The 17,214-nt window shown below is 39.1% G+C and overlaps 1 protein-coding gene across 1 annotated transcript; it reads right to left on the reverse strand.

The window, feature by feature from the left end:
* Window positions 1–294: 294 nt before the first annotated feature.
* Window positions 295–12,805, reverse strand: prkaa1 (protein kinase, AMP-activated, alpha 1 catalytic subunit). The gene is made up of 9 exons (XM_041959769.1): window positions 12,635–12,805; window positions 10,102–10,243; window positions 8,147–8,240; window positions 7,697–7,841; window positions 6,591–6,678; window positions 6,254–6,478; window positions 5,589–6,108; window positions 5,251–5,377; window positions 295–3,265 (listed from the first exon to the last, which is right to left on the reverse strand). Exons 1-9 carry the CDS (start codon window positions 12,729–12,731, stop codon window positions 2,982–2,984), a joined length of 1,722 nt encoding a protein of 573 aa, XP_041815703.1. The 5' UTR covers window positions 12,732–12,805; the 3' UTR covers window positions 295–2,981.
* Between the last annotated feature and the right edge of the window lie 4,409 nt (window positions 12,806–17,214).

A 17,214-nucleotide genomic window follows, 5' to 3' on the forward strand; every position in this document is an offset into this window, starting at 1 on the left:
TAATGCCATATTACACAGTAATGTACCAAGAATGTTATAAAATGACCTGAATAGTTAAATTAGTGGGATTTCAGAATAACACTGAGGACTTCAATTTCCTTGTGAATTAAAGTGTATAAACGTTTGTCATTGCAGTTTGACAGTTTACATTTTCTATATTGCATTAATGCAATGAAATTACATAATTGTTAATTTAGTTTGCAGTTTATTGTACAACTGTGATGTTACAACTGGCACTATATTTCAAGCTAATGTAAGCCTAGAAACATACAGAGAAAATTCAGCAGAATTGTGTGCAATTTAGCAGTTTATTAGGCAGTTGTGTATACAAACGATTTCAACACTGTCCATTCAGATTTACACTGGTCCATCTGGTAGGGTCCCTTTACACATCAAACAAAAATAGAACAATATTTATTTGAAGCAGTTCAGATAAACAGAATAGACAGGATTTATCTGCCAACAGTCCACCAGACACTACTCCATAATCTTCAAAAAGATAATGGTTTCACACATTCATCTTTTCTACAAAACCCAACATGAAATCCATGAAAAGTTTTGTCATCAGAACTCGCAACTGCCCTTTAAACATGTTGTTTACAATATCTTTCCAAGACCATAGTGTGTGTTTCTTTACCATGGTCACTATATTTTATAAACTCTAGTTTAAAACTGAGACATAACGGTCAAATGTCAACAAAATATTTTCAGTCCAAACCTGCCCCGCAAGACAGCAAGAGGAACAAGATGATCATAATTATTGTCACTCTAGGCAATTTTTGTTGAATTATATCTCTGAAATGTAAAATTGTTTGTACAAACAAGATAGTTTACATTTTTAAAGCCATGGAGAGCTAAACACTGGAAACAAAGACTTCAGCAACTGCTCGCACCCCTTAATAAAAAGAAAGCTTTAAGTGTCTGATATTACAATGAGAACATGCAAAGTCCTTTATAACCTGGTTTAACTGACTGATGACAAAAATGAAAATGATTGAATGAGAAACCAGTTTACCTTTTAAGTCTGCTTTGTTTTTTCCTATTGCATTAAAGGGTGGTAGCAGTTACTGATAGTTTGGCAACAACAGAATCAGATGTATATTTTAAGTCTTGCAGTTAAGAGTTTTCTTTTCTTTTTCTTTTTTTTTTTTGGAATGCCAACACTTAAGAATAATCTGTAGTTTAAAGAAACATTGTCAAAATAATTTCTGGACTTTAACCTTTAAAATTGCAAAAGATGCCAATAATTCTGACCAGCACTCAATTCAATCTTTTACTGACATAAAAACTTAACAGTACTGATAACGATAAGGCAGCCAAACAACAGACACCACTTAAAACTTTAAGACTGTGGACAGGAAATGGAGCGAGACGTGTCATACTTGTGAACAAAGACATATCCCAGACTTTGTGAGCTTGCAAGTATCAGGTTCTGTCTGACATGTTCAAATTATCAAATATAAATCAGCTACACATTTATCTTAAAGCGTGAGTGATGTTTTTACTTCAGAATCAGAAATGCAATTTAACCAGCAGGATTTTCCAATACCAAGCTCACAAGTCTGATTCAGGTTCAAATATCCGTACATAAGCCTTTTTTTCAAGGTCCACGCCAAGGGAATGCATGGCCAATCAAATCATGAACATATGCAAAAATGATTATATTTTGGATGTATTCACCTGCCAATACACATTGTCCATGCACTGCATGTAATTGCTACTACTCATTTTCAAATTGAGCTCTGAGACCTATACACTTGTGATGGATTGGCATTTACAAATTGAATGTAGGCAAAAGGCATTTCACTCAGTAATCATAATCAAGTCCTAATCCTTAATCTAAAAAAAAAAAAAACAACAAATAGAGAAAATACAACAAAAAAGTCAAAATCAACTTGTCATTTTAATATGTGACACTCAAAATGATATATTTCGAGATTTTGACTTTCATGGCAAAATACCTCTTAAATGGTAAAAGCAGGCTATGTTTATCTGGAAAGACAATCAAGTATCAGAATAATTGTGATTGAAGGAAACAAAACTGTGATATTGATTTAAAAACCAGACAGTAACAAAGGAAAATATATACCATCCAGCAATAGATCTTAATGCAATAAAGAAAAAAACAATTCTATTTCCAATAGAACCAACACTGCGTCCACTTAACGCACTGATAAATATATTCACGTCTTTATATATAAAAATGTAGGGGACAGACATATTCAAACAAATTTTACAACAAGGACAAAACCATGACTATTTAGTCTCTGACAACTCAGATTCTCAAAAAAAAAAAAACAAACAAAAAAAACCAACTTAACATAAATTGTGTGAAGCATTCGTTTGTCCCTGACACAAGACAGAAATACGAGGGTCATTGCACTTCTTCAGAGTCCAATGAATGTGATGGGCATGGCAACCCTACTTATAGCCAGTGCAGTGCCCCGAGACATCTGCACCACTTCTCTGATCCCCACTGAGAGAAATACAAGGAGCAGCAGGAAATAAAAGATACTTGTGCAAAAGTGCTTCCTGCATCCTATACGACTGCCACCCAAATACCAAACACTCAACATGTGGCTTCCTTCTCTGCAGGCAAAAACTTGATGTTGTTCTCTGTACTGGAAAGCAGTGCTCACTGGCTACAGTACAGAAAATTCAGTGTAATCACTTGCGCATATATGTATAGGTGGGGATGCGGACATTTGCTATTAAATTGATCAGAAAATTGTAAAACACCCTCCTAAATGTTTGTTCTGTCCCAGCTATTAAGTAGCTTGTCATTCATCATTCCTAATGACCCCGTCCATTCCCTGCCAGCTCTGAAAACATCTCTTCTGCTTAAGGAACACTAACCTGCATCAGTGCCATGGAACAATCACTTCATCCGCAGTTGGGATGAACTGAGCCATGAATCAGTTGCATGCTTATTGCTATAAAGACACTCGGAGAGGAAAAAAGGCTAGCGATTGTTTTGCAAGCTATCGTGCAAGTAGTTTAATAAGATTTGCACACATCTCAAAGAACTCGATGGTGTGGCTTCCTGGTCGGGGGACAGACGCGTTTTCTCCACCTCCCGTCGAGTCGATGGATGAGGTCAAGGATGAAGCTAAGGAGCCTTCTGCGGCCTTTGTAGACTGCACAAGGCTAGACATAGCCGGAGCGTCCGCCCCATCTACATCGTTCTTAATAGTGGTGCGGTAATTGCCCACAGACCCAGAGCGGAGAGGGGTAGCAGTTCCAGATTTTGTCTCCAGCATATCATCTGAATAACACAAGACACAAAATGTTTGTTACCAAATACACGTGCAAACAAAACTTTCATTTCATTCCAGATCTATTTCTATAACCAAGATATCTGCAGGTCATTAAAGTCTTCAAAAGCATTGAATTCCCTCAAAAAAAGGTTTTAAAAGGTATTAAGAAGTTAACAAATTATATTATATACTTTATAAACATATCTAACATTTTGTGTATTCGGTTACAGTCTGTTAGGAGACTTTATCCATCTATTATCTAAAAGCAGGACCGTTCCAACAGTGAAGCGTGTGTGCAGGAGGCTGCTCAATCCAGTTTTGTGGAGTTTTAGCCAGAACCATCAGACCCGTTGCAAACACTGCCGCTTCTGCTAGCTTCAGTAGCCAGGAAGCTCATCAACTCTCAATAGGCAAGTGCAAAATTTTGGCAAAAACTTCAATAAAATTGGATTATTTTATATATATTTTTTTCAACTGGCTAATCCATCCACAAATTCTCTGCCAATTATCTGGGTCCAGGGCGTGTGAATTGATTATATATATTACTGGCAATTATTGTAGGGATGTCCTGATCAACATTTTTTGGCCCCGATACTTTAAAATTGGGTGTCTGCCAATATTGACTTTGATCAAATACCTATATTTACTTAAATGTGATTTAACATGTATCTGACTTGTTGAAATGACACGTGTAGCCTACTTAATTAAGGTCCTGCTTCAAAAATATCAAGTTTTTAACATAATATTATACATATGATATGAATGAAAGATAAAACTGACAGACTGAGAATCATTAAGTTCATGTGACGCCATCAGTGACAGAGAGAAGACGTCTGCTGGAGTTGCTGCACACTCGGTCACATGACTGTACAGTGGTGTTACAGATACAAGGTTCCCTCCTCACAAATGATCTTTGGCTGACTAAAGACACCAGCTGTCGAGAGAGCACTTTATCCAGACAACAACAGACAAGTTTCATTTGGTCTGTCATCAAGTTACACACAGAATTAACATTAATTTAAAGTTGCTGTTGCTACCTGAATGTTTTGTACACTGCTCTTTGCTAATAATTAGTGCTGTAGTTTCAATGCTCACACTGTAGAGCCTAGTTGTGGTAAAGAAGAGCCGCACTGCAACACTCATAGTCTGAGTTGGACAAAACACACACTAAAGAAAGGATTGGAGTTATGATTAGCTTTATTTTAACCAATACTGATACTCTAAAATATCTAAAAAATTGTATTTGCTTCTAGGAAGTACTGACAAAAATGTGATACCAATATCAATAAATTCATGTACATAAATAACTGTAGGCCTTTATTGTCTGTACTGATTTTCTGGAAATGGTATAAATGTTATTAAAATGGTCTCTCAAAGTCTTTTATTAGATGAAAAAGATTGAAACCTTGTATAATGTCAATACTCAGCTTCAGCATTTCTGAGCAGTCAAATTCAATCAGCCTCAAAGACATCAGTTACAACAGTAGCTAAACTAAACACTGTGGCTGACTTTGTTATAGCCTAAGGTCAAAATTTGGTCTCATGACCTTTGCACAGCATGCCTGTGCCTGTGTTAGTGGCCTACAACAACACTCTTATCTCATATTTTCCTTTGAGCTACCGCTGCGCAACTATACAGACTGTGTAAAAGCCAAAGCCCTCAACCCTGAGTCAATCATTTATGAAGTCTGCACTGGTGCAGAGTACTACAGGACAGAATCCAGGTAAACACCACCCAGATAGAGGGAGCTGAATTCAGGGCTTGTCTGAATATCTCGTCAATATTAACAGCTTATAAACTTTAGAGAACTGTTAGTAAGTTTAGCTTCAATGATACAACTAACATTAGAGAACAAAACAATTTTTTTTTAATCTTTTAAATTTCTGATTTATTGAACATGACTAACTTTTTCAGCTCAAAGACTCAAATATGTAATCCTTGATTTTCGGTGTTCTGCACAAGCACATGCAGAAAGGTGCAGTTAAAACTTACCGTCTATGCTACGGAAGTCAAGGAGGTAGGTTCTACTGTCCACTTGGTAGAGTTGAAGGCTCATCTTGGTTTGCATCCCAGTAATCGGATTCTTCCTTCTCACACGTAGATAATAAGGATTCACAACCTGCAAGAGTTACAAAGGGTGAAGAAACAATGACTGCATCCCTTTAAAAGGTATTCTGATATCACAAAGTGTTGTTTACAGTTAAGTAACATGATCTCAACTTTAACTGCTGTTCAAACATGTGATCCTGTTTCATTTTAATGCAACAAATGAAGCAGCGTCTGTGGCCTATTTTCTCCTACATGCCGCTCTCATGGAGTTTCTTCCTTACCTTCCACTCATAATCCAGCTGTTTCATGGCACGGCACACTTCTGACATGATATCATTGGGTCTACTCTGACTGCGGATACCCAGGTGCCACTTGGCCCTTCTAACACCCTGGTGCTTGGACTTCTGGGGGTTCAATTCATCTAGTGTGTGACGAGGCCTGGGGAGCGTCTCTGCCACGAGGAAGGGTACGCGCTCAGGGTGGGGCTTGATGACGCCGGTCACAGCTGCACCGGACGAGGTCAGGTGCTGGTCGTCTAGAAAAGAGTCGGGAGGGCTGGACGCCAGGTAGAAATCCTTGGCTTCATTCATGATGCGACGATTGTCAATGATGAGATGGTAGGCGACGGCCAATGGATCCTGATGGTTGCGACTATATATGCAGGCCAGGACCTCCTCCTCTGGGCACTCAAACTTCTCACATACCTCCTTCAGGGCCTCATCATCAATCATGTTGTTGCTGTAGGAGGGGTCCTCAGGGAACAAGTACTTGGGTAGGTCCTGTTGGAACCACTCATCCTCTCTGTGGTAGGAGAAATTGTTTTTGTAGTAAGACAAACAAACCATGAATGCAACTGCGTCAATAAGACTAGTTTCACATATTTACTGTGTATTATAGATGGGGAAAAAAAAGGAAAAAAAAGACATGTTAAGCTCATCAAGCTCACCGGATCTCTTTGATGGTGGCTCTTTTCATGGGGTCCACCTGCAGCATGTGTTTAAGGAGGCTTATTACTGAGGGGTTCAGATACTGCGGGGTAAAAAAGATCCCATCGCAGATCTTCTTAAAGAGTGTTGGCACATGGTCGTCATCAAAGGGAAGTGTCCCACACAACAAGGCATAGAGAATGACCCCACTGCTCCAGATATCTACCTCTGGACCAGCATATAACCTGAGGACGAGTAAAACAGGCAATCGTGTAATATCAGCAACATCACTGGAGAACGCTTAAAGTTCTGTTTAAATGACAACTTCTAATGATGGCAAAAAATACAAAACACTACCTTCCTGAGATGACCTCAGGAGCAGCATAGTTCGGAGAACCACAGCTTGTTCGCAGGAACTCTCCGTCTGACATCATGTTTGATAAACCTGCACAGAATTTTACACCATTACATAGCATACACATGTGTATGCAGAAGTGCCTTACTTGAACATGTATGTACTTTACATCCTGTCAAAATGACAACATGTGGAGTTTTGATATCTTGAGGACATGTGCTCCACGTCATCCTGCCGGTGCCAATGTGAGGAAGTGCGACATGGTGTGTTGTAGGTAAAGCAGCGATTGATTTAGCCCCAGTTAGCTAAATAATAAAAGTAGAATTAATATCAATATCGTGTCTTGTTTATGTCAGCTTATGCAACTGTAGTCTCCCAGCAAAGAGCAAATGCCTTTCTATCTCACAACAGGAGTAAAAATGAGTCACCAAAAAATATCACAGAGCAGTGACAATGTATAAATAAATGGATCCACTAAGTATACAAAATACTTACTAATAATGTTACAAAAGAATTTGGAAAAAGCATGCTGAAGTGGCCTGGTTTAAGATAGGACATAACAACATGCAGCACGTTGTGTAAGAAAAACAAGGGAAAGTTTGAGTTTGAAAATGAGTTCTGCATGTGCTGAGCTGTACTTAGCTTAAAGGTAAGTTTTCGGTGAGGCACAGTTATATTTACGTTCGGTGTTTCTTTTCTACCTCAAGGAATTGTGTGTATTTCATGGGGCTTAACAAATGGAAGCTTCCTCTCTTATACAATATGTTTAAACCTGGATTGTTTGCATCCATCTTAGCTAGCTTTTAGTTTTCTTCTTCCTTGCCTTTGCTGGCACATTAAAATGTTTCTTTAGATTTTTACTGCGACATATGTCCTTGTGTGCATGCATGTGATTAGGGATGCACCAATCCAACCTTTTCTCTCCTGATACCAGTTCTACAAACTTAGCTCACTGGACAATTCCTGATCTGACATCACCACCCTAGTGGTCAAAAACTCCATGTGGTACATTTAATCTTATTATTGAACCAAGTCCTGCAGTACTGTGTTTTTTGTATTAAAATAATATCTGTTAAGAGTCCTGACTTTCAGCCTGAGACACACTTACCAAAGTCTGCAATCTTGGCATTCATGTGTGCATCAAGCAGCACGTTTTCAGGCTTGAGGTCTCGGTGCACCACCATGTGTCTGTGACAGTAGTCTACAGCTGAAATAATCTGCTGGAACAGCCGGCGGCTCTCTTTTTCATCCAACTGTCAAAGCAGAAATCATCCATTAGGTGAGATCTTCACTCTGACTGAGTTAGCACATCACAGCTGACTAAGCAGCGCTTTGTGTTGTGCTTTTGCAGGCGCTGTTGGTTTTCTGGTTCGCGGGTTACTGTATCTGTACAGAAGGCTGCCAATAACACCAATCACATAATGCACTTCTGTGTTCTGGTCCACTCACTGATAATAAAACATGCAACATCTGCTATGACAAGATGGAGAGAGCAAAAGAGAATGTGGGACATCATAATAACAGACTATATGACATTTTTCAGTATACAGTGTTTTACCTTTCCATTTTTGCAGATGTAGTCAAAGAGCTCGCCTCCTGAGACGTACTCCATCACCATGAAGATATCTGTAGGGGTGCTAATAACCTGATACCTACAGACATCAACACAAAGTTGAGATCATGTGGGTAATCCACAATTAGAGGGTATTACAATGCTCAAATAATGGCAGTTCTGAGTTTTCATTTCATCATTTGTACAAAGACAAAATAGGAATGTTTGCTACTAAATCTCCTGGATTTGGTATCCAACTGTGGAAATTGTTTTGTGTTCTCCATGTCTCAGCAAAAACAAGCACACAACGTGTCTAGGCTCATGGCATGTGTGTGCTCCATTTCCAGTAAAATGGAAGAGCAAAAATATGACTAAAACATAAATCCACCTTTAAAAAGAGGAACCATGTGACATACTTTACAAACCTGCCTTTCATTGCACCGCCTCATGCCCTCTCCCTTGCCCCAATTGTTGTTCAGGAGTAAATAAATGTTCATAAATTATGTTTAGGGCAGTGTCCAACCCACTTTCGACCTAGGCAAGGAGGAGGGTCACAAACCCTGAATAGCCTTTGTGTGTATCACTGTGCCAGTTTAAAGGGAACGTAACACTTAATGCAACTGTTCATTAAAGTTGGTGCATTTTTAAATCAGTGCCATAACAAACATTTGAACGATGTGATACTTCCTCCTTTTTCATATACATTAATGCCCCTAAGCAACAAAACCATATCTGTCAATGACAAATACCACATTTTACTTCATCTATGATACAGAACACCCATGGTCTACAGAAACAAATGTGTCTCGCAGCATAAATTACCACAGTCTCACCACATGTTGACTAATGGCTTCTCTCGTGTGTCATGATTGTTACAAACATCCTGTACACCAAGTGAAGCAGCGCTGTGTTATTGTGCTGCATTTGTCTGACAAGACAGGCAATACTATGCACTCTGTCCCAGTGTTTGCGGACTCTGTCAAAGATGAGACCTCACCCTCTGTCTCTCTCGCTCTCACAAAACAGAGTTTACATTCTTGTGCATGCATGACATGTAGCTGGTATTTCAGGCAATTAGCCACACCTCCTGGCCAGTTTAACAATCCCTTAAATGTAGCAGCCTGTAGCCTGTGGACATTCACATACCAGGCAGGAAGTACTTCTGCAATTTTCAACTATATTTTTTTAAGATCCGTGACTCTCTCTCTCTGCAACAGAGTACCACCACAGCATTTTTGTGTCAAATCGAGTGTTTACAACAGGCCAGTAGTGGTTACCATCAATGCCGAACGTACCTGTGCATTAAAACAGAAACAGCATACTGAGTTGACCCTGATTGGTTTCAGTCAATTCAGATATGTAAAGCAAAAAAGCATCTCATTCAAAATCAAAAAGTCATGTATCTTTTTGCATTAGGGTAGCAATGGTACAAAGGTTTGAACATTAATGGTTATCCTTCCATGTACATCTGCTTATCTACAGTAGTGAATTCCAGAGATGGTAATCATACCATGAAAATCTCACATAACCCCAATCTGCATCAACACATGTAAATGTTGTCAGCAGTGCCACAAACTAAAGCAGGACAGATAATGTTTGCTTTGAAAAAAATACAATTTGGATCAGAAGTGACAATTTCTTCCTGCTATATTCCAGCTGCACTATACAGACTGATGAATTCGATGAACACACTTTCAATCATTACTAAATTTAAGAAGAAGAGCTCATATAGCAGTGATAAAGCACTTTTTTTCATTACAATGAAAGGTCAACACAGGGATAACCAAAACAGGCAATAAAGCTGAGGAGTGAAGGGAGAGGAGACTGGGTCAGACAGATACCGTCCTCAATGGAAGTATTCTAAAACACACTATTAAAACCTGGAAATAGCTTAGTGGGTGGCATTAATGTGGCGGCAGGGGGATTATAGAGCAGCGAGCAGGGTGTAATCTAGGACTTACAGTTTAATTATGTGAGGATGCCTGAAAAGCTTGAGGTTCTGGATCTCCCTGCGGATCTTTCCCACCACGTCCAAACTGCGGATCTTCTGCCTGTTCAAGATCTTCACTGCCACTTGGTGCTTGGTCAGCTCATGTTGGCCCACTGCAGGATTACAACAAAATGAGCACATGTGAGTAATACCAATTACAACCAAGGACACAGAAAAGACAAACATACAACAACAAAAGTAGGAAATATTTTTGATGAGTAATATTTACTACTATCGCTATGGGGTGAAAACCTTGTATCTTCAAAATGCCAGTTTTTCTGGAACTGTAACAGGTTTAAGAGGATGTGTTTTAAACCTGCCTGTGAACAACATTAGTGTTCATTTAGAGTCATGTTTCTGACCAAGTGATGAATTTAAATCCAGCATTGACTCTCCTTTTAGCTCTGGTCTGGTCTCCATTAAGTCCAAAGCTATTAAACGCTCTACTACATTCACCAGCTAGTTGTTAAATATTTCTGTTTGCTGTTTAGTGTTGGGCAGGTAGTATACAGTAGGTTTCTCAAAGCTTTTTACTGCAAACAGCTGTCTGTTTGGAAATTATGTTGAGAAAACCAGACAGTGAACCAAAGAGTAAAGTTGCAGACCAGAAAACAAAAACAATTAGCTAAAATATGCTAAAATGCTCTTGAGAATTGTGGGGAAAATGTCGTGGTCATCTGATTTATTGTTTATGGGAAAATACTAATTATAGCAGCTTTAAATGGAACAAATGTCATGGAGTGTTGGTAAAAGCTAAAAGTACATTTGCAAAACACTAAAATATCTATGTGTCTGTAAACACAACACTCAGTACTCAAGACTGAAGACCAAGAACTATTACGTGGTAAAAACAAAAACAGCTTGTTTTTATCGTAAGGACTTGGTTAGTCAGTGGCTTTTGAAGGAGGTTCCCAACAAAAAAAGTCTGATATTTATCTAAACCTAACACTGCATTCCTTCAGTCTAAGTGAAAATAAGCAGATCTAATATTGAAAGGATGCTACATGACGACAACAACAGGCAGGAGAAAGGTATGCAGACATACCTGAAACATATCAGAACAATCTACAACGCAGAGAAAAACAAACTGGATGGAGGCATGACAGCATACTTGCACATACTTACTTAAGGCCTCTGTGCCTCTAGGAACCATATGCCATTGACCAATGTCTTCCAGGTCACCCTGGTGTTTGATTTTGTTTTTCATTCACCAAAATTCCTGTAACACACACTTTTTTCCAGGGTGGGGTAGTTAACCACATGCCTAATACTAATAGACTAATAGACTTAGAAGGATGGGGGGCTGCTTCGTCTGCCTCCTCACCTTTGACATGTCCCGTTTGGTCATACCTGCCAGGGTTTAAAACACTATTTGGCATAGCTCTCAGGGCCACTCGAGTACGCAAGACTCTACGGCATGTCAAGGTTGTAGTCCAGGAGAGGCACATTTGCAGTTGGCAATTAGTAAACAGCTGCTACTCATTTACCAGTTGTGCTGGTAGTGAACAATTAACCAAGTCTCCAGTAATCAAGACCATAATCACAGAGCCAAAACTCCAGTGTACTGTGATCCTCTTCTTTGGAAAAAAAAATTACTGCGTGCAGAGAGATGACTCACTGGGAATTAACTGACTGTAAACAGAGCTAGTGGTTGTTCTGACTTTTTTTGTTGTTTTGTTGGCTCTCTTCATTTTGGTATATCAGGGCTTAATCATGTGTTCCTAGGAGACGAAAGGCACCACACAGTGAAACAGAAAGCAGCCTAGAGAATAGGTTTTAGCTTCTAACTATCACATCAGACGATAGTAGGAAACACATCTGAAAAGACAATGAGCAAATACAAATAGACGTTCTCTGAAGTCCAATTGTTATTTAAGGACAATACCTGTTGGTACAAGCAAAATAGTATAATTACATTCTAATCGTACCGCCCTCCAGACAACACTGGGCGTAGATTCGGCTTGGTTTGCCCCACTCCCTCCCCTCGCGCATCTTGAAGCAAACTGTCCCTTCAACAGGATGGCAAATACAACTTATAAGGAGAGCAGAGTTGAGATCAAATGTAACGGCGAGCTGCACAACTTACTTATACCATGTTTAGAAACAGAGGCGAAACGACAGGAATTGAGATTTGAATGTGTTCCCTGCTAGCGCTAACACCGAGAGGGTTTACTTCCCGGTGTTTATCTTGACAAGCGACTTGTGGCTCTCTGGCTAGCTTACAACGCAACCGCCGCTAAGTGGAATTTAAGTGGCTAACAGATGCTAATGTCATAAACTTGCATTGTGTAGTAATTGTGTGGAAACTGTGGGTGCATCCCGAAAAACGTCATGTTTGTCAATAACAAGTTGAGCTGACCAGGAGGACAACAAGTGTGTTTCCTTCCTGGCGTTGCGACAAGTTAGCTTTCCTAGCAGGCTAAATTAGCAGCTAAGCTAAAAGCTACCTCTGCCACCATCTTTCAGTTGGCAGGATGCACAAGCGTCAAGATAGTCAGACGTACCTTTAACCTTTCCGAATGTCCCCACTCCGAGTGTGTCTCCGAGAATGTAATGTCCAATTTTAACTCTTCCTTCATGTTTCGTTTTTTCCGTCGCCATCTTCCCGCAGTGGCCTTGCTGCGGGGTTAGCTCGCTGCGGGCAGAGATGGACTGAACTCCGCTATGTGCGTCTCTACTCTAGCGGCTCTGTTCCGTACGGAGGGAGGGAGGCGCCCCGGCTCCTGCGCGATTCGTCAAAGGCGTAGGCGACGTAGTATGTTGCCTTCAAATGCTCCCAGTAAACTACTAAATCAGGGTCTGATTATGAACGTCTTGTGATTTTGCTTGGAAAATAATATGTGTAAGGATATATTAAAATCAGGGTCACAGAGTTAATAGAGAAAAAATGTTCAGTAGACAATCATATGATGAATGAGAAACAAAAGCAAGGCGAAATGGGAACATGCATAAAAAATAAATTGAGCACATTGTCAGTAGCAAACATGAACCAACGCAACAAAATGTATCATTAATTATTTACAGAGAAAGCGAAACAGCACTGTGGGAACTGTGGGTCAACTCAACTCTGTAATGCCATGTATGGGCCATACTTCTTTATCAGACTAACCGACCTCATTCTCTCATGACCTTTGTCTCAGAGAGAGCAGAGCAAATTAGACTATAACTAGTAAAAAGTCTTGGGAGTTATAGACACAGAGCTACATTTGTCATCTAGCATTTAATTCTTTAATTTACGATGATATTCATAAGAATTTGAATCTGTGGTCACATAATGTGGCTCAATTTTAAATATGTGCCATGCCCAAGCATTACCAATCACCAAAACTCTTGTCTGCAAACTTTCCGGAAACAATCTCATTCTAGGTTGTTCCATGAAAGTGTGTTAACCTGGTGACATGTGAGGTACTACGGAACTTCATACATACAAATAGCTGAAGATGAAAATCATGTTGAACTTTATGAGAGCTTTACCTAATAACACAGCTGAAATGTGCCCATAACCCATAAACTCACCACTTCTCCACCGTGAGCATGCAGATCTTCTCAAATTGAATATCTGCTTTCTACAACTCAAAAGCAGAGTAAGTCAGATCAGAGAAGAACATGTTGGTATAAGTTCAATAATACAGGCGCTTAATCAGAGCTTTGCTACCAATGTGTGTCTTAACAGGGCCCAAATGAAATGCAAACCATTTAATTACATGTTGTTGTCTTCAATGAGTTCTCACTTTTCACATTTCTTGACTTTCACTTGATTTTTTATCATTATCATTTGTTTTAAGGTTTAGTCACAAAACCATGCATATGTGTTGGGTGAGTCCAGTAGAACGGCTCCATGTAATGTTCATTTTGTATAATAAGGGATTATAATTAGATAGATAGGTGCTGTCCAACAATGTGTGCAGGTGGCACAGAGGAGAACAGTAGCTGTGAAGAAGCTGTCTAGAAAAGAAGCAAAATCTGTTAGAAAATGAACCACATCATGCGCAAACTTCATGCTAATGGCTGAAAGGAATGCCAAAAATAAATCTGACTGAATGAATCTTCATCAGTAAATCTCATGTGTTATTGTGCTGTGTTTACTGTCTTATGTAATTCCTTTCCTCGTATACTACTTCTTCTTTCTGCAACCTGGTGGGTATGAAAGGCTCTTATTCATAAGTTGGACATACATTTTGTCTTGTTACACTCTTCTGTTCTATTTTAGGAAACTATTCAAGAGTTGGAAAGATGAACATTTGGTAGGATTAAGAGCATTAAGGAGACTCATCTGCCTCCAGAGACTGAGATTTGCACAACTTTAATATTCATGAGAACAGGATTTTACAAGAATTGTGGTTATTAAAATTCTTACATGGAAATAAAAGATGGAATCAAAGTAACTGTTTATGTAAATAATGGCACAGATTCCTATGGTGGCATTTCACATGCAATCTATATACATCACCTATAATCTCCTATAAAAAGTTTTTTGTCAGCCTACTATCTAAAGTTTTGATTGGCTGCTTTGCTGAGACATCCCAGATGTTCTTTAACATGTGAGACAGATGTGAAGTCCTCCTGTGTTCGCTTGCAGATCTCACGGATGTGACTTGTCCACTGCCGGTCAGGGTTGATCTCCAGAACTAGTAAGTGAAAAGCAGCTGGACCTGGCTGTGTAGTCCCAATGTTGGTTGGTTTGAACACAGTCACTTCTACTGTATCGCACAACCTGGAAGAGTGAGAATCCTCACAGACACGTTGTGAATAACAATCAGCTTGTCAGGATGTGAAGAGCTGCTCAGTGACAGTAATGGATGACCTTCAAAGCATCTCATGTCCTACTCCAACGCACACAGAGGCACAACATAACGTACTTCAAAGGATATCCAAAATAACTTCAAAAAAGCCTTTACTTTTTTCCAAACTAAAGTATAACTCAGAGTACAGGCTGAACAAATACAGGTTTCACTCTGTCAGCGAGCGATTATTAGAGAAAGAATGGTCTGGTGAACAGTTACCATGACTCCCCAGAGAGGTCTGGTGGGAATTAACAGTTACTACCAAAAGTCCTCCTCAGTGACACTTGGTGTACGTTTCTGTGTGTGTGTGTGTGTGTGTGTGTGTTAGTGTGTGTGTGCCGTACTCCTTGTATGTGCTTTGAGATTATGGGATACTGATTAAATGAAAACTTTTATACACAAGGGCACAAGAAGTCCTTGATAAGAAAAGATAAGATAAAGCTTTATTTATCCCCAGCCGGGGAAATTTGGGCATTACAGCAGCATGTGTAGCAGCGGGAAGAATAATAGCAGCAGAGATACAGAACATTTGAAAAAAACAAAACAAAACAAAACAAAGAAAAGTAGACTATATATGTACATATTATACAATCAAAATGAAATTTGACTATATAAAAGAAAAATAAGGTATATAAAAAATGTGTAAAAAGTATGTATTGCCCCAATAGCAGTAGAAAACGAACAAAGTAAACTGCCTTCAGACTATAAATAGTGTTACTACTGTTGCACCGAAGAATAAAATATACAAAACAGTAAATGATCTGTAAAATTGCACAAAAAGTAAACGGAAAATGTAATAGTGTACAAACAGTACGGATATGAGCGTAATTTGTCAAACAGCATCAGCACAGTCTTATGTTAAGTGGTGCTGGAGATGAATAATCTGACAGCTGATGGAATGAAGGAGAGAAGTTTAACATCAAGTGCAGGTACTCAGGTATGGTTAGTTCTGTTTCTGCTTTCATTGGACATTGGAAATTTGAGATTAATGTCAGTAAAGGTCTGTCCATTCATTTGTTTCTATTTCTTCCCACTCACACATCTTAGCAGCCCAGATTTGATCAGAAATTTACCTTTGATTACCCAAAGTCTTCTCAGTGGCGACATCTTGTGGTTGTTTGTCAGTCTTGCCGGTGCAATTTGTCCACCGAGGGTCTGGTCAGCTCCTCTTATTGCTTGGTTGCAAGTTTTGTGTAAAAAGTGTGAAAATGAACGACAGCAGTGCAGAAAGTTTTGGGTGTGACTCAAGATTAAGTATATAATAGCACTGCCTACAATGTACTCATATATCATTTTTTTTTTATTTATATACTTATATTCATATTAACATTTTGTTTTGGTCCATTCATGCATGTTAAATCAGTCAATCTCTGCTGGTTGTCTACATCAGCGACTCAGTAATCACAGCTTCGTTTTAATGCAACATCATTACAAATGTGAATTAAAAGCAACCTGAACTTTTAAAACAAACTCAGTGAAGAAAATGATTAAACAGATAAATTGAAGAGTTATTCCTTGAATTCAAACTCAACTTCCGTGACATTGGGGAACTCATAAGAGACATGTTAAAAAAAAAAGAATGGACGAAATTGAAGCAGCACAGGCTGAGATATCTGGACATTTATTCCCTACAAGCTCCAAACACACAGGCTGGATCCTACATTTCCCATAACGCAACTCAACAGTGTCTGTCATTAGACTCGCACTGCCTCCTAAATGTGAACTCTCCAGAGCCACAAAACCCATTAAACAACTGTTTTCACACATCTAGTGAACTGAATCTCATGTGTACAATCAGTGGAGTGTCCCTTTGAAATATGAAACTGATCTAGACTGTGATGTTCTCTGAAACACTCTTTGAGAGTGAATATGTCCGGATTTTTATCTGAGCCACAGACTGTGAACTTTTATGCAGTTTGCAAATAGGCCCCGATTACAATTGACATTTGCTACTGCCCGTATTTGACATTATAACAGTATTATAGCTTCCTGCTGATAATGATCTTAATGAAGCCTCACAGCTTCATTAAGATCATTATCAGGTTGGATTTTTTTAAACACTTATTAGCTTTCTTATCACTACCGCTCCATGAAAGATGGAGTATCACTTTCCTTAATGTACTTATTTAATTTGCATTGTCTGTGTCACTAATGGCGACAATGTGCTTCCTCATTCGTGAGAGAATTCATTTGAAGCACTGCTTTACCCCCGGTCACTTTCTCATTACCAAACATCCCACTGTGCCTAACTATGAGCGACCTGTAGATGGCAGCATCTGTGCAAGAGAGCAGGCAGTGAG

The sequence above is a fragment of the Chelmon rostratus genome, chromosome 19 (genome assembly GCF_017976325.1).
Source record: "Chelmon rostratus isolate fCheRos1 chromosome 19, fCheRos1.pri, whole genome shotgun sequence".
Taxonomy (NCBI): domain Eukaryota; kingdom Metazoa; phylum Chordata; class Actinopteri; order Chaetodontiformes; family Chaetodontidae; genus Chelmon; species Chelmon rostratus.

Bases quoted from the DNA above. Each gene is read 5' to 3' on its own strand.
- prkaa1 (XM_041959769.1), bottom strand. From the start codon at position 12,731: ATGGCGACGGAAAAAACGAAACATGAAGGAAGAGTTAAAATTGGACAT. The intron at 10,244-12,634 runs GTACGTCTGACT...GTAATCCTGCAG, and splicing joins GACATTCGGAAAGGTTAAAG to TGGGCCAACATGAGCTGACC. The intron at 5,378-5,588 runs GTAAGGAAGAAA...TAACTCTTGCAG, and splicing joins AGCTGGATTATGAGTGGAAG to GTTGTGAATCCTTATTATCT.